Below are 25,219 nucleotides of genomic sequence, written 5' to 3'. Positions count from 1 at the left end.
AGGAACTTGGGCATACTTATTACTCCATGCAGCCTCATTTCAAGTAAACCTGTAATTTTAAATGTTTTTAAAAAATACTCATAATATTCATAGACTCACATAATCACCTTTGAACACATGTAAATACTCAAAGGTGAGAAACATTGCTATACAGTGTATACTTATTCTCATAAGATTCAGATGATTCCTTGGATTCTCAAATCTCAGAAATGCAAGACTCATAAAGCCGTCATCATTTAAATACTAAGAAATAAAAAATATCCACATTTCGAGCTTGTCTTCAGAAATCAGAACCTCGTGGGCTGTTTCCCCATGGCAAGAAGAAGCTGGAGATGAGGAGCAGCCCCTGTCTTTGGATGAGGCATGTGTTTCGTTTACCACAGTTCTCACCCCTCCCTACTGCCTCACACCCTATCTTTCCACCAAAACATTGCCTCCCTGGCCTCTCCTAGGCATTTGCTAATAAGACCCTAATTCCAAGACCTAATCTAGTGGGTTTCCACTCTACTATCTACCCCATCCCTCCTCAGTTCCTTCTCAAGTCCAATAAGTGACTCTGATCCGCTTTCTGTTGACATGTCTATACCTGGTGGGGTGCAGGCAGCCCCACTTCCTTCCCAGACCCTCGCTACCACACATACGGACGCACGTCTGCTGCCTCTGTGAGTTCAAAGCTGATGCAGGCCCGAGTGATGAGCAGCAGTAACCCAGACCTCGTGGGGACACACTCTGCAGCAGACGAGGAGGTTAAGAACATCATGTCTTCAAAGGTAAGGAAGATGTCAAACCCTGGAAAGAGACATGGGCTTTTTTATTTTTAACTAACGCTTGGAGAGACAACACGAAATCAACCACTGCTGCTGCCCACTGGCTTGGTCAAATGCTCAGCTTTCAAGTTATTAATATTCTTTTCTTTTGAAGTGACTGAGATCATTCTGATGCCAGGCAAGACTTGCATTTGAAGGTATGCGCGGAGTTAGTGAACTCTGGTGGGAAGTTTCTCGGGCATAGCTGGTTTAGCTCCGTGGAGTTGATGAATACCATGAATTTTATCTTCCAGGAAAAAAATTTGGCTTTAACTGTTTTTGATGCCTAGAAAGACTGTTTTTTGTTTTATTTTTTAATAACTTGCCTTTGAGATTCATTAACATCCATAGATGGATTGATTATCCCATGTAAGAATCCCAAAGATCAAAGCCAAATTTATAAACAAAAACCGAGATCCTGGGAGGGTTGGTGACTTGCCCTAGATTGTTTCCCTCCATGAATTCTTTATGTTTTCTCATAAACTTTTTATTTTATAAAAGTTTTAGATTTATAGAATTATTGTCAATATATGACAGAAAATTTTTGTGTACTCAATGCATAGTTTCCCTGTTACTAACATTTTACATTAGAACGGCACATTTGTCACAATTAATGAACCAATATTGATATATTATTATTATTAACTAAAGTTTATATTTTATTCACATTTCCTCAGTTTTTTCCTAATGTCTGTTTTCTGTTCTAGGATCCCACCCAGGATACCACATTAGATTTTGTAGTGACGTTTCCTTAGCTCCTCTGGGTTGTGACAATTTCTTAGACTTTCCTTGTTTTTGAGGACTTTGACAGTTTTGAGGCATACTGGTCAGGTATTCTGTAAAACGTCTCTCGTTTGAAATTTGTAAAAATTGTGATATAATTCACCCTTTTGAAGTGTATAATTCAGTGGTTTTTCATATATGTACAAAGCTACCATGAATTCTTAATCTGAATTTTCTTTCCAGTTATCTGTGGCCTCAGGGTGGCTAAGCTTTTGGAATAATGTCATTTCCTCTAATGAAGATAAATCATACTCTCTAGGTTTTGACATCATTCCCCTAACACAAACCACCTACTTGAGACAGTACATTGTGAGACAGGAAATCTGGAGACCAGGGTTGGGTCTCGATCTGATACCACCCAGGCCTGTGGTCATGGACCAGTCAATTCCTGCCCTGAGCCTTATTTTCCTCATCTCTGTAGAAGTTCTGAACCCTGGATGAATGTAAGAATCATCTATAGATCCACTCCTAGAGATTCTGATGATCTATAGGTTGTATCATATGAAATTGTTGATATTCTATCCTTTTTGACTTACAGAATCAACCCAGGGATGTGCCGGAGCTGGTTCATACCAGTTTCTGAGAGCTGATTGTTAAATTTTCAGGAACTTTCTGAACCAGGTGTTAAATGCAGACATTATTAAAAATTAAATTATATAAACTAACAAATAAGTTATATGGAAAACAAAGGTAATCTAAATGCAGTGTTCTGGAGCAGAATAGGACATTAGTGGAAAAATTGGTGACATTCAAATAAAGTCTGGTTTAGTTAATAGTTAATGTGCCAATTTCTTAGTTTTGACAAATGTACCATATTTATGTAAGATACTAACATTAAGAGGAACTTGGTGAAGCGTATCCAAGAACCACCTTTGCAACTTGTCCATAAATCTAAAATTATTCCCTTTTTAAGGGAGTACTCAAACCTCATCCCTTCTTAATTACTTTACTACATTTTACTGTTATCTATGTTCTTGAGGTTATTTATGCCTACTGTACAGTGGTTTGCTACTGCACATCTCTTTGGAACACCATATTCGGTAATGTCATGTTAACTTGAAATCAGCTATGATGGAAGCCTTCACAAGCACAGAAATTGGCAGGTTCTACCAATCAGCGCCACCCCTCCGAGAGCTGGTTGTTAAGCATTTGCCAGCACAGCCTGGTTCAATTTTGCATCTAAGTCCTCTTTAAGCAGGATCTTTGCGGATCGCCGAGGGGCGAAGTGGTCAGCAGCTGTTATCCACAGACTTGATTATTACGGTTTCCTTTAATGAAAGTGAAAATATTAAATTTTCTCTGTGGACTAGGTTAAGAATTTTTAAATTATTCTGTAGTGAGGGGAAAAATTTTTGTCTAACTAGAAGTATCAAGCATGATCTTCCTGTCAGAAGTGGTTTTTTGACAATTTATTAAAGAGTGTTTAGGAGACTGGGTAAAGTACCATGCTAACCCACAGAGAGGTACTGTTCCCACACATTTTTTTTTCCTGCTCTTCCAATTAAGTCAGAGACTTAGAAAGTTGAAGGGACTGTTCAGCACCCGGTGGTTCTTAACTAGGATTTAACTATAGGTGGCTACACACCAACTAACAGTGAATATCTCAGGAGCAAGTAGAATTCGGTGTAACTTTACCTTGTTTGCTTTGTTTTATGTTTATTTTTGGCAGTTGTTTTACCTTTGTAACCAGAAAAAAAAAAAAAGAAAGAAAAAGAAATATGTTAACAATGAATTCTAAGCTTGGGATTTCCAGGCCGTTGGCTCATCTTTCTGGGGACCACTGTTGGTTGACTGTTGAGTCATGGTTTGTGTATTTCAGATGGCTGATCGTAGCTGCATCCGGATGTCTTATTATTGCTCTGGCAATAATGATGCTCCAAGTTCAACAACAACCCCAAGGCCAGTCAGCAAAAAGGTACTGAACAGGCAGTGTGAGAATAATTTGCCCAGCCTCTCACTATGATTGAAAATAGATGCCATCAAGTACTCTCCTGTCTTGTTCCTGCCCTCCTAACACACACACACACACACACACACACACACACACTCACTTTTGCAGCCCTGTCCCAGGTGCCCCATTTTTTGACCACCTAATTACCTACTAAGTGGTTCTCCAACTTACCATGCATCAGAAGTACCTGGGTGGCTTGTTAAAACTGACTGCTGGCCCTACCCCTAGAGGTTCTGATTCAATAGATCCGAAGTAGGGCCCAAGGATTTGTATTTCTGATAAGTTCCCAGCTGATGCCAATCCAGGAACCACACTTTGAGAACCTGAGAACTGCTGTATTAGCTTCTTTTTTGGTAAAAGGAGAGCTGGGGACAATTCATCCTCAAAAAGTGAATGGCAATAATTAGGTATCATTTATTTCAATACGATATCAGACATGAAAAGCCTTGTAATTCTTTCCAATCAGCCTTACCTCTGAGTTCAGAGACTTGACAAGCTGTTAAACTGCTCATCAGAAAGAATTCTTCATATTAAGAGGATTCTCCGGTTGTCACGTCATGTGTGGTCCAAGGGGTGGAGGATAAAGAAACTGTCTGCCCCAAGTTTTCTCCTCCGCCAGGCACCCAAGAGTCTCACAATTTTAGTAGCTACTTAAGGTCTTGAGTGTCTTTCAAGACCCCTATTAAAATATAAATATGCTGATTGGAAGGATAACACAGGAAGCTCTTTGCAACAGCTAACACCGCTGGGAAAGATGTGTTAAACAGGCATGGAGGGAATGAGCTTCAGCACAGCTCACTTTGGACTGGCTGAGGGAAAGATCAGGCATGAGGAGGCCCTAGTAGGGTCCAGCGCCTGCAGACTTGGCAGCAATACGGGCTCCATTTGTCTGGAAGGAGGTACCAGGAGTTAATTCTAACAGGAGGAGTAAAAGAAGATGTCATGAGGTGCTGAAAATAAATATTTCACCTACTTTAAATCTTAGCTTTGGGCTTCGCAGGGACTGATTACAAGTACCATTTTCCTTCTTAAAAACCATGATTTGCTTACAGCCTGGCTTGCTTCAGGCAGGGCCTGATTTCTTCTGGGCACATTTGCCTTGTTTTGATTTTGTTTCTGGTCATTTCAATGACCAGAAGAGAATCATTTCATTTCAGAGGGAGGTTTAACCAGTGTGTTTCCTTAATAGCTCAGCAAACTGGGTTTAGCTGCTTGGCTATTTTCTGTACCCTCCGGAGCAAGGTGTTCTTGTAATAATGTTGCCCGGTAAGCAACATAAATTACTTTAAGAAGCGGCTTATCCTCCTCTAATCTCCTCTTGCCTTAAGATTCTGACAGTCAAACTGACCTATTTTCCAGAGGTTACCTTTGAAGCTTGTGGAGCGTGTCTTCCCTACAATGGGAAGATCCTGGTGTAGCTGAGTTACATCAGGGCAAGCTTAGACCATCTGCTAGATTAACACACAGCCCTGCACCTCTCCCAGGTGGGAGAGCTTCCCTCGTGTCTCGCAACAGCACACAACTGTGTTCACGTGTATTGAGATTATAAAGGTTTGACTCGCCTGACAGAATGAAGTGGGACCGATGACAAGCTGAAACACTTCAGCATTCTCCATTCATCCCCATTAACCGTCAGGGGATGTAAATAGTTTGAATACCCAGACATCTGCACAGAGATTTTTCCATTTGTCTCCTTTTAGTTTAGCTGAGTAACTCTCCAATTTTACTGTACATAAGAATCAGTAAATTGTGTTGCATGCCTGCTGTACACTGTGGGTAATTTAAAGGTTTGTCAAGGGTAAGCTTTGTTCTAATAAATTTTTGCTTTGGGTGTTGACTTTAAAACTTTATTTCCACATACGCCAGTACTCTAGGATGTGATATTAGGTTGTTCAAGTAGTTTCAGCTTTCTTATCCACTGAGGAATAAAAAATGAGTTCATCTGTATTTATTCTAGATTTTATGGTTGTAAAATGAATGGAATCCACAGAAAATGCCCAGACATCATTTCTGCCGTCAGTTAGGGTGACCAGCTATCCCAGTTTCTCCGGGACTTAGGGGGTCCTTGGGATGTAGGACTTTCCATTTTAAGACCAGGACGGTGTTGACTGAAAAGAACGCACATCCTAAACGTTGAGAATTATGTTTTATTCGGGGACATTACCGAGAACTATAGCCCAGGATACAGTCTCTCAAATATCTGAGGGACTGTTCCAAAGAGGTAAGGGAAGAGCTAGGATATATAGGGATTTTTGCTGAAAAAAAACATGTAGTTGAACATCAAAAGATGTTCATGAAAAACAGACATCTCAAGTTAATGATTTTAGTGTTTTTTCTGTGTATGGGAAGATGCGAGAGTCTGAGCTCGTTGAAATTATTCCTTAGATATGCATCTTAACTGTCTAGGGCCAAGTATCCTGTTTTTGTTCATCCCGAATTCCCTCCAGGGTGTGCCGTCTGGGTCTCAGTGGCTGATGGCTTGATGGTCTGGAAACATTTGTTGTTCACTGGAATAAGCAGGCAACATTGTTTACTGAGATGACAGGCGACATTGTTTTTGTCCACAACAGTCTCAGGCAAACTGAGATGAGTTGGTTGCCCTACCTTTAGTCTTAAACTTGTTCCCCAGATAAAGCAGGGAATGGGAAGGATGCAAAAGGTGTAAAAAAATCACTGTCTGCTACATCTGTAGTCAGATGACTTGACAGGGAGTGTAGACATAAAGTGGAGTAACTGACCCTGGGACAAAGAAGTATAGAAGTTGGATGAGTTCAAGCTGCTACCCCTATGCCTTTTAATGCAGACAATCTACTGATAAACCCAAACCTCGTTCCCCACAAAGCCATAGCAGGATTATAAAAACAAAAAGGAGTTGAAATACCATCTAGACAATGGTTCTTTGATTGAGGTCCCTGGACCAGCAGTGACAGCATCACCCGGGAACTTGTTAGAGATGCAGATTCTCAGGCCCCACCCCAGACCTACTGAATCTGAAACTCTGGAGGTGGGCTCAGCAATCTCTTCCTTAACAAGCTCTCCAGGGGGTTCTGACGCACATTCAAGTTTGAGAACCACTGCTACCAACTGAGTTTATCGATGAGAACATTGAGGGTAAGGGGAGGAACAGCTAACACGTGGTCACACAGAGGGTTTACGGTGGGACCTGGAAGGAAAAGAACAGAGTCTCAGTTCCGACTGCTACCCAGGAATGCTTCCCCCATAGAATGTATTAGCTTCACTCCCCTGCCGAGGCCAGTCCTTCAAATCCAGCTGTCCAGTAAGGTTTAGAAGCCCCATGTGCCCAGGTTTCCAGTGACTCAGAATGCTGTACTGCCTTTTCTTTTCAGGAAAGGATTAAAAATACACTCCTGCTGTGTCCCCTTCCTCCCTCGAAACGCCTGCCTGTGTTTGTGTGGCTCTGGGGATTTGGGATCCACACAGCCTTCTCCTACCTACTGAAAAGGCCTTCCAGTCTCAGATTGTGTCAGCATTGACTCTGCCATCCACTGTGGTCTAAGACATCTAGGACACATACTAACAAGCTATTACAGTTGGGAAAAAAGAAAAGTGGGGTTGGCGAATAAAGCACCTAGTACAGACCATCATTATGTAAGTGTAATGTTTTTGTGTTTGTGTGTCCAGCATTTCCATGAGGAGCTTGCCCTGCAGATGGTGGTCAGCACTGGAATGGTGAAAGAAACAGTCTTCAAGTACTCCTGGTTCTTCTTTGAGCTTCTGGTGAGATTCTTGCATGTTTATATCTGTGCTCGGTAGGGCACGAAAAGCAGACAGGCAGTGAGGTTTCCCATGGTAAGAACTGACATCTTATCTACTGAATTGCTCCTGCAGAAAACCTGGGATCATTCCTTCAGTTTTAACTCTCCCTCACCCCTTCATCCATCTTCCACCAAATCTTACTGATTCCACCTTGAAAATCTACTTCTACCTGCCGTTTCTCACCAATCTTCACTGCGCCCCGCCTAGTCAAGCTGCCATCACGTCTGCATTCACTTCCTCTTTGCCCACCTGCATTCATTTGTGCCCTCAGCCCATCCAGTCTGCACAGGGCAACTCAAAATTAAGCAGATAATGACACTCCCCTCTTTAAAACCTTGCAGTGATTTCCAGTGTACTGGAAATAAAGCACACATTTTTCTCACGGCCTAAAAAGCCCCTGGATGTTTCTGTTTCCATTCATCTCTAACTTTATCTTAGACTCTATTCCCCCCCTCATTCAGCCACATTGTTTCCAGTTTGGTCCTTTGAAGATGCTGAGACCTTTTCAGCCTCAGAGCCTTCTTAAGATTCTTTCCCCTCTCCGTACCTTTCATGCCCCCCACATACATGCACACTTTGGGAGTTCTCTTTAGGTTTCAGCTTTAGTGTCACCACTTCTGAGAGTCCTTTTCTGACCACCTTCTACCATAATATATCTTCCACTCTATTCCTCTCCTTTTAAACACCTTCTTTATTTCCTTCCTAGCACTTATCACAATTTGTAATTGTTTTTCTCTTTTGCCTATTGGATTTCTAGGATTGGGGTCTATCTTCTTCATTATCTTATCTCTAGCCGCAGAACATGGCTTGGCATCGTTACAAGCACCAACTAATATTTGTTGGGGGGAAAAAATGAAACTTGTAAAACTGTTTACCTGCAACTTCTATCTGTTCTCTAGCAGAAAAGCAAAAGGTACAGCATAGTCTTTAATTTAAAAATAAAGAGAATAATAGTAATACCTATTTTATACTAGAAGTGAAAGGATTTTGCCATAAAGCCACTAGAATAAGCATTTTGTCAATGTTGATAAATTGAGATGCATTGCGAAATGAGGTGAAATGAAAAAGGTGTGAAAGCACAGACACTAACTACATAAAAATGCACATACAAACAATCCAGAGGATAGAGTGGACTGAGATTTAGTGATAGAATTAGCTTTATATTGACTGGGTTCTTTGCTCTGTGACACTGTTAAAGTGGATAATTATTTTTGAGAGAGATGGTAGGATTTTCACCTGAGCTCTAGTTTATCTATGTAAGTTCAAGCCCAAGTAAAAGAGAACAATACTGAACAATAAGACATAGAGGACAAGAGGGTCAAAGGAAACAAAAATAAACATACATTGGGGAGGAAATGGGAAGTAGTGTGCAACAGAGTTAAAAAGAAGTGAGGCCCATGCCACAGAAGCACATCCAGGATGCAAATCCCTTAGAGTTTCACCAAGTTCCCACCCCTCGTTTGAGAAAGGTATTGCTAGCGAGATGTCTTTTCCAAACACAGTCCCAGGTGCCTGCAGCAGAATCACCTAGGGTGCTTAGTGAGAATAAAGCAGATCTGGAGCCCCTCCCTAGAATACTGAGTGCAATGAGGAGGGGGAAGCCGGCGGTGCTTGAACCTGTCTGCCCAGGTGCCTTCCAAGCATGCTGAAGATCCACTAGTCCACACCGCCTCTGCTCTGTGAGGCCCAAACAGAGCTAAGGGTCTCTATATGCAGCCAGCACCAGGAGTTTGCATTCTAAAAGCCAAGCTGATTCAGGTGGGTGGCTGCAGCTCACAAGTCTTGGAGCAACCACATTAGCAGTGAGACATGAGCTTTGCAATCCGGCAGGAAGAGGCTGGCCATAAACTCTGTCTTGAGGCAAGAGAAGGATCAAAACCACCACTGTGTGCCCAGTACATCCTGTTTCTATGTACCCATCCCACCACCATCAAGTTTCTCCATAAAGAGGATTTACTCAGGTGGTAATCCGTCTATAGATAATTCATACAAATAATCTTCAACTGAGTTGATCTGCCATATTGCAAATCTTAAAAGACACGATGCAAAAACTCACTTTGACATTGTGGAATCTCTTAGAAGAGAGTCCCAGAGGAAAGCAGTATCTCAGTTCAAAGATGTTTCATGTCATTTACTCACACACATGCACACATATGCACACACTTCACCTAATCATTCTTAGATCTTATTTAGTAGCTATGTATTATAAGCTCTATCGTGAGCAGTTATCCCCGGTGCAAACACAGGACCCTGAGGCTAAGGAGGGGTTTGCCCAGCCCTCTCAGCCAGGGAGGGGCAGGGCCTCAGTTCCGCAATGCTCTGGTCCAAATTCTGTTCCTCTGCCATTTTGCTTCTCCTTGGAAGCGTAACGTGACAAAACATTTTCTTAACCTAACGTATTAACAACATGCGAAACCTTTGTATTCTGAAGTCAACTTGAATGGAGTGCTGCAATCACTAACTCAGCATCGCTAGCCCTGAATGGCTCCTCGTGGCACCTTAGAGCTCTCTTTCAAAGGCAAGTTCGCATTCTCTGCAAATGTAATGATACTCTGTCCTTCATATAATACCAGTGACAGCTGGCGTCCCCAAGGAAGGAAAAATAATAACACCTAAAATGTGTTGAGCATCTCTATACATGCTAGGCACCCTTGTAAGCATTGTAAGCATCATCTGGTTGAATCCTCAGACGACCCTCAGGCAGGAGCTTTCCATCATCCCCAGTTTACAGGTGGGGTTGGAGGAAGGGGGAGGCCATAAGGAGAAGTCTCCAGGTCCGCCAAAGACTTCATCAGTACCACTTCAGTGCCCCTAACTGCAGGGATCTGAGAACCATGGAACAGGTGAAAATTGCTTTTGATCTTGCACATTTATTTACTAGGACTCAGTAGGCTCAGGGAAGAAAGCAAAAGCTAAAGCTGATAGCCCTCCTTCCTCTAGGAGTCCTTTATGGTAAACAGCTGCAGAAGCTGGAAAGAAAGTCCTACTGATACGAGTGCTTGGAGGGGGTTGGTCAACATGCAGATCACCCAGGACTCTGCAGGTTATAACTAAGTATGTTAGGGTCCTCGTGAGACAGCATTGACATTGCTCAAAAGAGTTAACTGAAAAGCATTTATCAAAGGGACTTTGCCCAGGGTATGTGCCAGGTTACAGGAGCAGATAAGGGTTGGTGAGGCACCCTGGGAGCAGAAGGCGCTGGAAGCATTTCTCTCTCCTAGCTCTAAAGAAGCAAGGGTATGGAATAGTGTAACTGGGGGCAAGAGAAAGCTGAGGCAGAGAAGAGGGTCCACGTGACAAGGAGCTGGCATCTTAGAGAAACACTGCCACTGCCAGAAGCACGCTGCACAGGGATGAGGGCAGTGGAGTGGATGCGTACCTGGACCACTCTTCTCCCGCCCACTGGTCCCCTGATGGTGCCTCCCATTTGCCAGGTCCAAACAGAAGCCTAAGTTCAAGGAGTCCTGAATGATGTTGTCTATAGGGATCAGCTTCCCAGGGCTCAGAGATAGATGGAGAAGGGCAAGAAAGGGAGCTGGAGTTTGCATATGGAGGCAAATGGAGACTATCAGCCCCAGCCAGAACTTTGCAAGGAAACCAATCTTGGACCCAGACAGGACGCCCAGTCCTCCACGCATTGCTTTTGCATTTGCCTTACAGATGCCTAGGAAGTTGTTGCAAAACCAAAACAGTTTTTTTCCCAAGAAGCTTGAGGAGAAAGGAGCGACAGCCTCCTTGGGCTTAGCCAACAACCTGGGCAATTTAACACCCTTTAGTTGTATTAATGCCCACGTGCTAATGAACAACCACTTTGGCATCAGAGCTGTTGAACACAATCCTTGGGCAGATTTCACACTTGCTAATGAATAAATTCCCATGCTTCTAGAAACTGCTGAGCCAGACTTTGGGGATCCAGAGGTAAATGGTGACCCAGTTTACCCAGGACATGAAGTTCTACACCAAGGGGTTCTTGGTATCCCAGCTTTGAATGGGTCACAGAGGCCAATGTGGAGGAAAATATTTTCCTGCCTTATCCCACCCTACAAATAACGGGCCAAGTCTCCACTACTATTTCCACTGGGTGTTCCTCTCTTGAGATGCAAAGAACATAGTAGTTGGCGAGTAGCTGACAGTCTGGCAAGAGGCCAGTGGTTGGAAGTATGGTATTGTGAGGATTATCTGTTTGTTTGTAGGATGGCCACACTCAGCAGGCAGGAGGCAAACACAAGAGTGAGTTCTAAAAGCCGGGTGCTGGGGTGGGTTAGGCAGCAGGGAATCAGGAGCAGGTAGCTCTAAACAAAGGGGCCTCGTCTTCCTCGGTCCTTTGTTAGGATCATAGTGAGAGAGGCGTTTTGTCAGACAAATATTGGGTCCAGTTCCCACCTCTCATTCAGGTCTTCTATCAAGTACATGTGACTCTGCGGGGTACAGACACTTTAGTGTGTCCTGAGCCAAGGGGGACTCTACTGTGAAGAGAAACTGTGGTTCTTACCCTGGGCTTCAGGATTTTATGTTCTTAGATCTTCCCCAAACTGGCTATGGCATTATCTGAACACAGAAAACACATTTACCTATCTGTATGTTTTCACTTCTTAACTTACCTCTTCTGTGTTTTGTTTTGTTTTGGTTAATCTCTGTTTATCTCAGTGCTAAAAATATTGCCACCCCTGCATTCTTAGAAACAGAAGTCTGCGGTTAGTGCTCTTGGGAGTGAAAGTCATTTTCCCCTCTTCTTCCAGCCCTGACCTAGTGGGTCACCTTCAGGCCAGTGTGGGTGGTTTAAGTTCCAGGGCCATTTCTTTATGCAGTGACTCTCAGACTAGTGTGGACACATTTATGGAAAGGGTAGGCACCTGACCACAGCCTCTCCCAGCCTTTCCCATCAGACTGTTCCTCCTAGCTCTGAGCAGCTTCCAGCAAGACGCAACCTCAGGCTGTATCAAAAGAGGGTGTACTGACCCATAATCTCCTGGCCCAGGAAGAAGTCCAAAAAATAAGCACGATTTTGACTTAAAATTGTGGTAGGCATTGAGCTGGTATTGTACTAGTCATAATACAGAGAATCACTGATGGATATACAGGTTTTTATTTAAACTACATATACATTAAATATGTATTTTAAATATATAATTATATCATATAAATGTATACATAGATATGTATATTTAGCAAGCTAGTCGTATAAAACTCAGAACATAATTTCTCCTAGAGGTAATGTTCCAAGCAGTGGTTAAGTTTCCAGCTAGCACACTATAGAATTGTTTCTGGAAAAACTGTTCTCCTGTTCAACTGGAAACTTGACATAAGATTACCATTTCTCTCTTCTTCTCCTCGCTGTAGTTTCAGAGACAGAAATTACTTCAGTTCACATCAAAAACAGTCTCCTAAACACTTCCTCTTTCTGGAATGTGTTGTGTGCCGTGATAGGGTGGTGCCTCAGTGGCCCTAGGGGCCCAGTCTAGGTCTGCCTTCCCAGTTGAGAGAAAGGGAGTCTTGTGACACCGCAGCTAAAGAATTAAGCTCCCTGGCTTTGTCAGCAGCAAGAAGGGAGCCCCTTGACTTGGGGTCAAGAAGGGGGCACCCTTCCCACCTCCTGCCACCATGGTAACCATCCGGGTGTCAGGAGCGTTTTTCAGATCAGAGCCTGCTTGGGCAACCACCAGCACAGATAGAGTGTTAGAAAGTCCATTGTTAATGAGCTTTTCTTCCAGGCTTTTCCCCTTTTCCACAGTGTACAAGCAGGTCACCAGTTTCCACATTGACATTTCCCCTATCTTCTCTGCAGGTGAAAAGCATGGCCCAGTATGTACACAACATGGACAAACGGGACAATTTTCGGAGGACTCGTTTTTCCGACCGTTTCAAAGATGACATAACTACTATTGTTAATGTGGTCACCTCGGAGATTGCAGCCCTTTTAGTAAAACCTCAGAGGGTAACTGTGTCATTTTACTCTTTACTTTCTGAAATTTTTTACCTTGGGCATATGTTATTTTCATAATCAAAGAAAAATAAGCATCATCTTAAAACAGTAATTAAAATGGAACTAACATACTGCATAACAACTAAAAGCAGTATGTTATACTGGACAGGAGCCCGGGGTGGGGCTGGGGACTGCTAGCAAGAAATTACAATATGGAATTGCAATAGTTTAAATTATTGTATCAGTGTAGCCACGAGAGATAATATTCTTATTCTTAGGAAATATACCCTGAAGTATTGTGAGGTAAATGGGCATGATATTTGCAACCTACTTTCAAATGGTTCAGAAAAAAAATTGTATATGCAGAGAGAATGATAAAGCAAATGTAGCAAAATGTCAAGTATTGATGCGTCTAGTTAAAGGAGTTCTTTTTACTATTCTTGCACCTTTTCCTTAAGTTTAAAATTATTTCAAAGTAGAAAATTAAAAAAATATGTAAAATGAAATAAAACAGAATTCTAAAATTTGAAGCAGAATTTAAAATTCTAGGGGCTTCCCTGGTGGCGCAGTGGTTGAGAGTCCGCCTGCCGATGCAGGGGATGCTGGTTCGTGCCCCGGTCCGGGAGGATCCCACATGCCGCGGAGCGGCTGGGCCCGTGAGCCATGGCCGCTGAGCCTGCGCGTCCAGAGCCTGTGCTCCGCAACAGGAGAGGCCACAACAGTAAGGGGCCCGCGTACCGCCAAAAAAAAAAAAAAAAAAAATTCTATAAAATTTGAAGCAGCAGTGATCATTATTAATACCTTTATCATTATGAAGAATTTGTATGCTACCATACAAATACTCAGGAGAAGAAATTTCCATTTGGTTATTTCTTATGGCAAACTTTGTGAGAGCGGCAATGGTGTCTCCATTTTGGCAGGCATGAAAAATGAGGCACAGTGAGGTTGATAAATTTTCCAAAAGTCACACAGCTAGCAGCAAAGTCAAGACTGAAGATTCCAAGCCCAGAATATTCAGTCTCTTAAGGAGTGGTCCATGTGGAGCATGCTAAAAGCATGAGGACCTGCCACTCCATGGTAACTGTGGAAACTACCAAGTCTCCATCCATGCCAGTGGCTGGTCAGCTTGGCCTGAATTTGCAAACTGTACGTGATAACAAGAGGAAAATATTTTAAAATCATATTTTCAATAGTGTCAGAGCAAATTGATTTATACTTCTGAGAACAAAGGACATAAACATGAAAAAGTGAATCCCCAATTGCTCTGAAGTGCTGTGAAAATCCCTCATAAATATGAGCACTGAGAAGTAATACAAACAAAACCATGGCCTCAATTCATGCAAGAGTTGACCATGTATGACTCTGACCTCCCTTAAGCTGAGAATGCTGTCTAATTGGAGAAAAAAAAAAATCCTGGCTTCCCTGGTGGCGCAGTGGTTGAGAGTCCGCCTGCCGATGCAGGGGACATGGGTTCGTGCCCCGGTCCGGGAAGATCCCACATGCCACGGAGCGGCTGGGCCCGTGAGCCATGGCCTCTGAGCCTGCGCGTCCAGAGCCTGTGCTCCGCAACGGGAGAGGCCACAACAGTGAGAGGCCCGCGTACCGCAAAAAAACCCCACAAAATCCTTAAGTAAAAACTGGTTCTTTTATCCTGATTAGATTTTCTGCAACAGTCCTTACAAATTGAGTCTGTCTCATTGAAGATAGTGAATACATTTCAAGTTACTTTTGCCAAAACAATAGTTACCAGAATTAAATAAATTATAGTAGAGCAATATAAAGAAATATAAGAAACATGAGAAACCAGAATGTGGGAAAATGTTCATAGTATAATGTTGAATGAATAAATTCAGGACCCTGTTGTAGATAGAGAATGAGCTCAATTATATACAAATAAATATGCACGTAGGAAAAAAAAGCCTAGAAGGAAATGTATCTAAATATTAACAGTAGATAAGGAATTACTTCATTCAACACTCATGGCGTCAATTAAGTTCTAAATTATATTTGCTATAGTTTTGCAGGGTTACCTGCTTTGCTCAGTATCTTCCAGAGGGACACTGGCTAAAAACATAGGACCTGCCTGTCCCAACTTTCCCATCAGAGACCTGGGAGTTTATGACCAGGGTTTACCACCAAATGATGTGGGTGTTTGTATGTTTGTTTTTAAGGAAATTGAACAGGCGGAAAAGATCAACATCAGCCTGGCTTTCTTCTTATATGACCTCCTCTCACTCATGGATCGTGGCTTTGTGTTTAACCTCATCAAACATTATTGCAACCAGGTGAGTGTTCCCTCAGACCCAGCCCTGTTGTTCTGGTTCCTTCCCGTCTGATGTGATGCTCATTGCTGTGGCATGCTCTTTTGTTCATTGCCAAGTTAGGCAACTTGACTCTTGTACATTCTGGGTTTTGTGGTATATTCTTCAAGTCATTTGTTTTGTGCCATGGACGTCTGTAGACACACTGGTTTGTGTGAATTCCTGAAGCATTTACCAACCCAGCACAGAAGAGCCAACAAGTTAATCTACGGGAATTGAAATTTATTAGTGATATGAGCTGCTTTCTTCAATTTAACAGAAATTACATGACTGTAGCATTCAGTCTTTGACCAGGTTTAGAACTGAAAATATGAGGTCTCTTTTCTCCTATCAGGGTAATTAATTAAATTGTAGTTGTGAAATTCTGACATTAAAGAACCCTGGTAAAATCAAAGAGACTGAATTTGACCTGGCATGAAGCAAATACTGTCCTCTGGTGTATCTGTAGAGGATTGGTTCCAAGACCCCTCCCCAGCTCCCCCAAGGATACCAAAATTCATGGATGCTCAAGTCCCTTCTATAAAATAGCATAGTATTTGCAAATAATTTACACACATCCTCCCACATACTTTAACTCATCTCTGGATTACTTATAATATCAAGTATAATGTAAATTCTATAAACTAGTTGCCAGTACACATTCAAGGTTTGCTTTTGGGAATTTTCTGGATTTTTTTTTTTCTGAATAGTTTTCAATTCTCAGTTGGTTGTACGCATGGATACAGAAACTGTGGATACAGAGGGCCGACCGTATTTTATAATCCAGGAGCATCTTATCAGTGCCCCAGATTTTTCAAATGGAATTCTTCTTTTGTTCTCTATCCTCCTCAAACTGTCCCAACAATAGAAATGTAAGTAGCAGTTATTATTGCTGCTGCTCCTTTCCTTCCATATTCCTACTTTAGGACCACCACCACTATCCTTGCCACTAACATCACTACCCGCCACCACTGTCTTCACTGCCACCAGTATCACCACCCACCACCTCCACCATCACCATCACTGTCACCACCCCTGGTTTCTTCCACCCCTGGACAAAGCACTGTGTTAAGCACTTTATAGAAATTGTATCATTTGATCCTTGCAAGGTGTCATTGTCAACATTTTGCAGATTATAAGGCTGAAATTTAGAGGAGTTATGTAACTTCTCCAGGGAAGAAAGAGCCATGGCTACCTAACTCGAGGTACAGTAGGTTAATTACTCTGTACCTTAGATAAGTCATTAAATTTCTTATCTAGGAAATTAGTGACCTTAGATAAGTCATTACATTTCTATGGGTCTCATTTCCTCATCTGTAAAATAAAAGGATCTCCTCTCCCCAGTAAAAAGACCATGACTATTCTAAAGAGACTCCTAATACGGAAGATGACTTATAAAAAGCGAATCCTAAGGAAACATCAGAAGTCCCAGAGCACCAACATCTTGTGCAGCCTGACCTCCTGACCCTGCATTGATCTTCTGTCCCTATCCCACCAGATTGGAGTGGTGGAGGAATGTGCCATTTCTCTTTGCCATCCCCCTCAGGTGTTTAGGATGGCAGGTCACTGGATGAATTGCAAATATAAATTAATATGTTTTTCAAAACTCCAAGTTGAATATATGGAAAGGAGATACTGGAACACCACTATAAGCCCAGGGTTAGCCTCTGTTAAAGAAAAAATTTATGCATGACACATGGTAATCTGTAAGGCAGACTTTATTCAGGACCATCGTGATAGGTGTAGGGACCACTGCACCACAGTTTTTCAGTAGGGGAGAGAGATTGTGTTCAACTCTGAATACAACAGGGAAAATGCCAATTTATAGCCAAGGAACAGGGTAGGAATCGTCAGTGGATGAAAAATTACTAAGAGGAAACATCAGGGGTAAAGGAAGAATTCTGGCCAAACTAACCTAACAGGATTTTGCTGAAGGCAGGCCAGGTGATCATATACCACCTGGGGGATGGTGAGGGATGAGGAATTTGGTCAGATCTCAAGAGTGATCAGATATCAAGGGTGAGGGATTCTGGCTAAACTGACTTAGCAAGATCCTTGTGAAAACTGGGCCACCGAGGCTACTGCTTTGGGTCCTGACCTTTGCAAAGGATGTTTTGGGAACTGCACTTTACTCTTTCCTAAACATTGCTAAAATTATTTTTGAAATTTCTGTCTTCATGGAAGTTTCAAGGGACCTATGAAAGATGGCCACAATGTGGTCTTCTTTCAAATGCAAATATCTTGTGCTTTCATAGAAAATATAAACAGACCAATCACAAGCACTGAAATTGAAACAGTGATTAGAAATCTTCCAACAAACAAAAGCCCAGGACCAGATGGCTTCACAGGCAAATTCTATCAAACATTTAGAGAAGAGCTAATACCTATCCTTCTCAAACTCTTCCAAAATGTAGCAGAGGGAGGAACACTCCCAAACTCATTCTACGAGGCCACCATCACCCTGACACCAAAACCAGACAGAGATGTCACAAAAAAAGAAAACTACAGACCAATATAACTGATGAACATAGATGCAAAAATCCTCAAAAAAATTCTAGCAAACAGAATCCAGCAGCACATTAGAAGGATCATACACCATGATCAAGTGGGGATTATCCCAGGAATGCAAGGATTCTTCAATATATGCAGATCAATCAATGTGATACACCACATTAAGAAACTGAAGACTAAAAACCATATGATCATCTCAATAGATGCGGAAAAAGCTTTCGACAAAATTCAACACCCATTTATGATAAAAACCCTCCAGAAAGTAGGAATAGAGAGAACTTACCTCAACATAATAAAGGCCATATATGACAAGGCCATATATGACAAACCCACAGCCAACATCATTGTCAATGATGAAAAACTGAAACCATTTCCACTAAGATCAGGAATAAGACAAGGTTTCCCACTCTCACCACTATTATTCAACATAGTTTTGGAAGTTTTAGCCACAGCAATCAGAGAATAAAAAGAAATAAAAGGAATCCAAATTGGAAAAGAAGACGTGAAACTGTCACTGTTTGCAGATGACATGATACTATACATAGAGAATCCTAAAGATGCTACCAGAAAACTACTAGAGCTAATCAATGAATTTGGTAAAGTAGCAGGATAGAAAATTAATGCACAGAAGTCTCTTGCATTCCTATACACTAATGATGAAAAATCTGAAAGTGAAATTAAGGAAACACTCCTATTTACCATAGCAACAAAATGAATAACACACCTAGGAATAAACCTACCTAAGGAGACAAAAGGCCTGTATGCAGAAAACTGTAAGACACTGATGAAAGAAATTATAGATGATACAAACAGATGGAGAGATATACCATGTTCTTGGATTGGAAGAACCAACATTGTGAAAATGACTATACTGCCCAAAGCAATCTACAGATTCCATGCAATCCCTCTCAAACTACCAATGTCATTTTTCACAGAACTAGAACAAAAAATTTCACAATTTGTATGGAAACACAAAAGACCCCGAATAGCCAAAGCAATCTTGAGAAAGAAAAACGTAGCTGTGGGAATCAGGCTCTCTGACTTCAGACTCTACTACAAAGCTACAGTAATCAAGACAGTATGGTACTGGCACAAAAACAGAAAGATAGATCAATGGATAGAAATAGGATAGAAAGCCCAGAGAGAAACCCATGCACATATGATCACGTTATCTTTGATAAAGGAGGCAAGAATATACAATGGAGAAAAGACAGCCTCTTCAATAAGTGGTGCTGGAAAAACTGGACAGCTACATGTAAAAGAATAAAATTAGAGCACTCTCCAACACCATACACAAAAATAAACTCAAAATGGATTAAAGACCTAAATGTAAGGCCAGACACTATAAAACTCTTAGAGGAAAGCATAGACAGAACACTCTATGACATAAATCACAGCAAGATCCTTTTTGACCCACCTCCTAGAGAAATGGAAATAAAAACAAAAATAAACAAATGGGACCTAATGAAAGTTAAAAGCTTTTGCACAGCAAAGGAAACCATAAACAAGACGAAAAGACAACCCCCAGAATGGGAGAAAATATTTGCAAACGAAGCAACTGACAAAGGATTAATCTCCAAAATATACAAGCAGCTTATACAGCTCAATATCAAAAAAACAAACAACCCAATCCAGAAATCGTCAGAAGACCTAAATAGACATTTCTCCAAAGAAGATATATAGATTGCCAACAAACACATGAAAGAATGCTCAACATCACTAGTCATTAAAGAAATGCAAATCAAAACTACAATGAGGTATCATGTCACACCACTCAGAATGGCCATCATCAAAAAATCTACAAACAATAAATGCTGGAGAGGGTGTGGAGAAAAGGGAACCCTCTTGCACTGTTGGTGGGAATGTAAATTGATACAGCCACTATGGAGAACAGTATGGAGGTTCCTCAAAAAACTAAAAATAGAACTACCATATGATCCAGCAATCCCACTGCTGGCAATATACCCTGAGAAAACCATAATTCAAAAAGAGTCATGTACCAGAATGTTCATTGCAGCTGTATTTACAATAGCCAGGACATGGAAGCAACCTAAGTGCCCGTCGACAGATGAATGGATAAAGAAGATCTGGCACATATATACAATGGAATATTACTCAGCCATAAAAAGAAACAAAATTGAGTTATTTGTAGTGAGGTGGATGGACCTAGAGACTGTCATACAGAGTGAAGTAAGTCAGAAAGAGAAAAACAAATACCGTATGCTAACACATATATATGGAATCTAAAAAAAAAAAAAAAAGATCATGAAAAACCTAGGGGAAGGATGGGAATAAAGATGCAGACCTACTAGAGAATGGACTTGAGGACACGGGGAAGGGGAAGGGGAAGCTGGGACAAAGTGAGAGAGTGGCATGGACATATATCCACTACCAAATAGAAAACAGATAGCTAGTGGGAAGCAGCCACATAGCACAGGGAGATCAGCTCGGCGCTTTGTGTCCACCTAGAGGGATGGGATAGGGAGGGTGGGAGGGAGATACAAGAGGGAGGAGATATGGGGATGTATGTATATGTATAGCTGATTCACTTTGTTAAACAGCAGAAACTAACACACCATTGTAAAGCAATTATACTCCAATAAAGATGTTAAAAAAAAGAATAATTTAAATAAAAGATCTAAAACAGGCTTATTCAAATGTAAAAAAAAAAAAATCTTGTGCTTTCAAATTTTATTAGCTGGCTTGACCCAACAACTTTGTGAGTGGCCATTAAGTGATGGGCATAAGACCGAGTTGTAATCAGTTCAATTTGCTGGTGTTCCCATTGGTCCAAAATCAGCCAGTAATGCACATTGACAAGAGTACGGGTTCTGGTAAATGTTTTTACACAGAAGTCATATATTCTGTTTTTTTCTATAATACATAATGGTATTCATTTGTTTCCACTAACTGTCTAACTACAGATTCTATAGGCAAAATGCCATAACACAATGGCTTTTCCTAAAATGACTGAAAATATGTGCTCATTTAAATTGTATAGTTTATAAAACTGCTCTTAAAGTGCATGAAGGGGAAGCATGGCCATGTGTAGGGATGAGATGCTTGGTTTCCTGTGCTGCAGCAGCAGAGTATTTATAATGATATATTGAGAGGTAGAAGGTCCATCAAGACCCTCCTTTCCTTACTTTGCCTTAAGAGAAGCTGTCTCTGAGTCACAGCCCATAGAGTCTCGGTCCTTCAATTGTCAACCTGCCTGAGGGAAGCAAGAGATCTCTTCCAGACTGTCACCTTTGCCAGCTTTTCATTGCTTATTTCAGGGTTGGTTTGTTTAAGGGAAGATTTTTCCTGGAAACTCTTCCAGCTTTCTCTTTCTTTCTCCTCCGCTTCCTCCTCTCCCACTCTGGGGCAAACTCCTTGGCTGTTATGCAGGGACTACATACTTAGATTCTAAGTAATTTGATGCCTTCATCTAGGGAACTGGTTTGAGAACTTCCCAGGGGGACCTTTAATTAGAAACCACAAAAGAACACTTGTGGCGTTGAAGTCATCCAGCCCTATTCCATTAGTTTTGTGTGGCCCCATGTAGGGTCAACTCCTTTCATTTAGTTTCTCAGACACAGTGGGATTTTGGTGAAATTATATCGTGTTACACTGAAGACATACCTCCAGATTATTTTTAACACAGGCTTGCCATGGTCTTAGAGATTTGACAGGGGTGGGAGTTGCAGTAAGCATCCTCATTTCAGACAGCTGTTAGACTAGAATCACTAAAGGGAACAGTAATGGATGAAAATTTACGGGGCCTCCCGGTAATGCAGACCTTGCCATCTGTTGCCCTGTCCCATTCGTTTTTATTCGATTGATTGCCTTAATCTGGGGAGAAAGGATATTTTTGTGTCTGTCAACCTCAACTCCATTCACCTTAAACACCTCTTTTCTCATTTTTCTTCCCAGCTGTCAGCCAAGCTCAACAACCTTCCAATGCTCATTTCCATGCGGCTAGAGTTCCTGAGAATTCTCTGCAGCCACGAACATTACCTCAATCTGAACCTCTTCTTTATGAATAGTGATACTGCTCCAGCGTCTCCCTGTCCCTCCATATCTTCCCAGGTAATCGGCTAACTGGAAAAATTGTTTAAGCTATTTCATTGAAATAGCTTAGTTTAGTCATTTATTCCTGTAAAGATTGGTCTTCTTAATTAGAAGAAAAATTGAGCTATTCAAGCCAGATCAATTGATCCAGATACACACAAGCATGCCCATAGTTGTGCCTTCTAACTAATCATTTACAAGCTACGTGATTGTTTTCTTCCTAGGTCCAAGGATCCCTGCTGAGGTCAAGTAGAGCAAAAGGAATCCATATGCACTACGAAAAATGTGTAATTCATAGAAAAGTCACAGATCTTCCTTTTGTCTGAAAGTCATCTTTCCACTCTAGCTTGACAGTCTCCTTTGCTCACTTCCCTTTTCCTAAACCTCAACACCATAAAATTTAAGAAATGGCAGCTTCCTTTATATTGATTCCCAAATGATCTAGTAGTGGTTTTTAACATGGATATTATATCTTTGAACGATCCTAGAACTTTCTGCTGATTCTGCTTTAGAATGGAATTCGGCACGAGATGATTCCTCCTTGAATCATATTCCAGATAATTTAGCTCTTGAAACACTAAAAAGATCTCATTGTAAACTAATCAAATGTTCCGTTTTATAGAGAGCATATTTCCAACAAGTCTTTTTCTTCATCAGCCCAGAAGAGTAACAGTTGTATTAAAATTTAGAGATGAGGCTTTGACTGACATGGCCAATCTTTTTTTGTAGAACAATATTTTGCAGGTTGAGTTTGGTGGGCCCCAGATTCTACAGGATGTTAAGAGGTATTATGCAAATACAGAATTCCAAAGACAAATCCATTTTGAAAACGCTGTGTTAACAGGTTTCTTTGCAGTAGGACATCCAAGTGTCTCTAACTTGTTCATATAAATTATAAATGCCTGTGGGGTAGGAGAGGAAATGGGAGGCTGTGTATGATAAGCAGTGATTCCCAATATGACTGGACTCTGGAAATCTTTTTTTTTCCTCCATGGATGATTCGGGGGACTAGTGTCCTCTAGAAAAACTTTAAAGAAATGCTGTTTAATAGTCACATTCCATTTATAGGGAACAAATCAGTAGCTCAGAGCAGCAGGCAAGATTTCTTCTTAGGTTTTCTTTCTGATGCATATTCCTTGAATACTAGCCCAAAGGAGAAGGCTTGTCTTAATAATTTTTTAAAACTCTTAGCTATTCATGCCAAATGACATGATCCAGATGTGCACTGCATGACCATCTTCCTGTGAACTGGGAAAGAGCTCACTGACAAGCAGCTGTTCCAGACGTGCCAGCTCTGCCCTGGGTCCTCTCCCACATTCCCCTTCTGACTGCCCCAGCCTCACCAAACTGGAAAGGCTTTCCAGAGACATTTTGGATTCTCCTAGTGACATATAAAGTATGCCCCCAAGATAAGAACACAGGAATTGCCCAGGACTGGTCAATCTGACACTTCCCTGCCTGACGCTGCTTCTGGTTTCCAGGCCAGCAAAATTCAGAGAATGTATGTAAGCCATCTTCAGCAGTGTAACAGGAGCCTTAAATAAAGGGGGCAGTTTGTTACAGAGGAATCACCTGCTCACAACCATAGCATTGGATAGAGTCCCCATTTCCCTGTCCAGATGTGATCCTAGGATTTCAGTCCTCTTTGCTGGGAACGCAGAGTGAACACTCTAAGTCTCAGTTTCTTCATCTGTCACGTGGGGACACAAGTGGTACCTGCTTCACTGCATCGTGCCTACAGAGCCTGGCCATAGCATGTGCTCAATAAACACTAGCCATCATGATTTTAATTCCAGTTCTTGTCACTCATAGAACTGCTCCTTGCATTTCTGTAGAACTCCAGCTCCTGCTCCAGTTTCCAGGACCAGAAGATTGCCAGCATGTTTGATCTGACACCAGAGTACCGCCAGCAGCACTTCCTCACTGGGCTTCTCTTTACCGAGTTGGCCGCTGCCCTGGATGCCGAAGGGGAAGGGTATGTTTCAGACATTTATAATGGAACACAAAGAAAAAAAAAAGCTGCTCCTTACTAAAGTTTGCAGTTCAGCCTCTCTTGCTTGGCGAAAATCTCCACCATTCACCAGTTCCAAAGAGTAGAAGCAGACACGTTTAGAGAAAATGCTGCTATAGGAATGTGGAAAGGCACGGGGTAGGGAGAGAAACCATAAAATAGCTCTTTTCAACCTCCTATTCTTTGAGAGGAAGTTTCCAATTCTACTAGGTTTCCCAGGGACGCTGATTCGTGAGCTCCTTAGAAGCAGGAGCACTGTTTTTAGTGCGTGCCTTGGGTTGATGTGTGCACACAGAGGCAGCAGCCAGGTGCCGTTTGGATCAGTGCTAACAAAGGAAGTGGCCACTGATGAGAAGTGTCCAGATTAGGTTTCTTGCAAAAAGACCTTCCCAGTCTAAGAGAGATGCCACAGGTCCAGGGCTTACACGTTCTTTCACTGCTTATAAACCTGATCACCTATAGGCACGTGGCAAAATCTGGACTTGAAGTCAATGAACTGACACTTCTGTTCTTTCCTTCTTTTCCTCTGTTCCATAAGCCCAAAGGATCAGACCTGACTGGACAGAAGCAGACAATGCCTTCCACAATGCTACACGTTCCATTCAGCAATTACTGAATGCCTACCATGGGGCAGACATAGTTGAGTGTTGGAATATATCAGAGATATTTCAATGCACAAAACAGACAAAATCCCTTGCCCCCAGAGAGCTCACCATTCAGGGGGTCAAACCCAAGGAGCCTTAGGATTGGAAAATAATTTAGGTTCAGCCCTTTTGGTGTTCACATGAGGCCCACAGAACTGAAGGAACTTGCCAAAAGTTACATAGCACAGCCAAGTCTAGAGCCATGGTCTTGAGAGTCCCTCCTCAGGGCCCACCCTCCTATACCACATCACCTCCCTGCCTGGGAACCTACTCCTACAATGCCTACGTTCTTCCTTCCTCTGCTAATAGAGGACACTGGAATAGAGTACGCTGACTAATGGCAGCATGGCTGTATGTTATAGATTCTTGTCTGATTGGAAACTCTCAAGTTCTCTCGAAGTGCTTATAATTTTGTGGCAAAAACAGGACATCCTTGTATGAAACAATTGCAGGAGCACAA

The 25,219-nt window shown here is 41.8% G+C and overlaps 1 protein-coding gene across 5 annotated transcripts in view; it reads left to right on the top strand.

Moving 5' to 3' along the window:
* Positions 1–25,219, top strand: part of DOCK8 (dedicator of cytokinesis 8) — a 224,196-nt gene that overhangs the window by 148,134 nt on the left and 50,843 nt on the right. For all 5 annotated transcript variants that reach the window (XM_089913260.1, XM_022573565.3, XM_089913261.1 and 2 more), the window contains 7 exons: positions 601–770; positions 3,409–3,504; positions 7,183–7,278; positions 13,103–13,252; positions 15,412–15,525; positions 21,967–22,122; positions 23,940–24,079. In XM_089913260.1, the coding sequence (XP_089769386.1) occupies positions 601–770; positions 3,409–3,504; positions 7,183–7,278; positions 13,103–13,252; positions 15,412–15,525; positions 21,967–22,122; positions 23,940–24,079 (922 nt within the window). The remainder of the gene's footprint in view (positions 1–600; positions 771–3,408; positions 3,505–7,182; positions 7,279–13,102; positions 13,253–15,411; positions 15,526–21,966; positions 22,123–23,939; positions 24,080–25,219) is intronic.

The sequence above is a fragment of the Delphinapterus leucas genome, chromosome 6 (genome assembly GCF_059928025.1).
Source record: "Delphinapterus leucas isolate spDelLeu-1000000601 "Yukka" chromosome 6, BTC_Dleu_Yukka2, whole genome shotgun sequence".
Classification (NCBI taxonomy): domain Eukaryota; kingdom Metazoa; phylum Chordata; class Mammalia; order Artiodactyla; family Monodontidae; genus Delphinapterus; species Delphinapterus leucas.
Note: the sequence above shows the minus strand (reverse complement) of the source record. Positions and strands in the feature narration are given on the sequence as shown.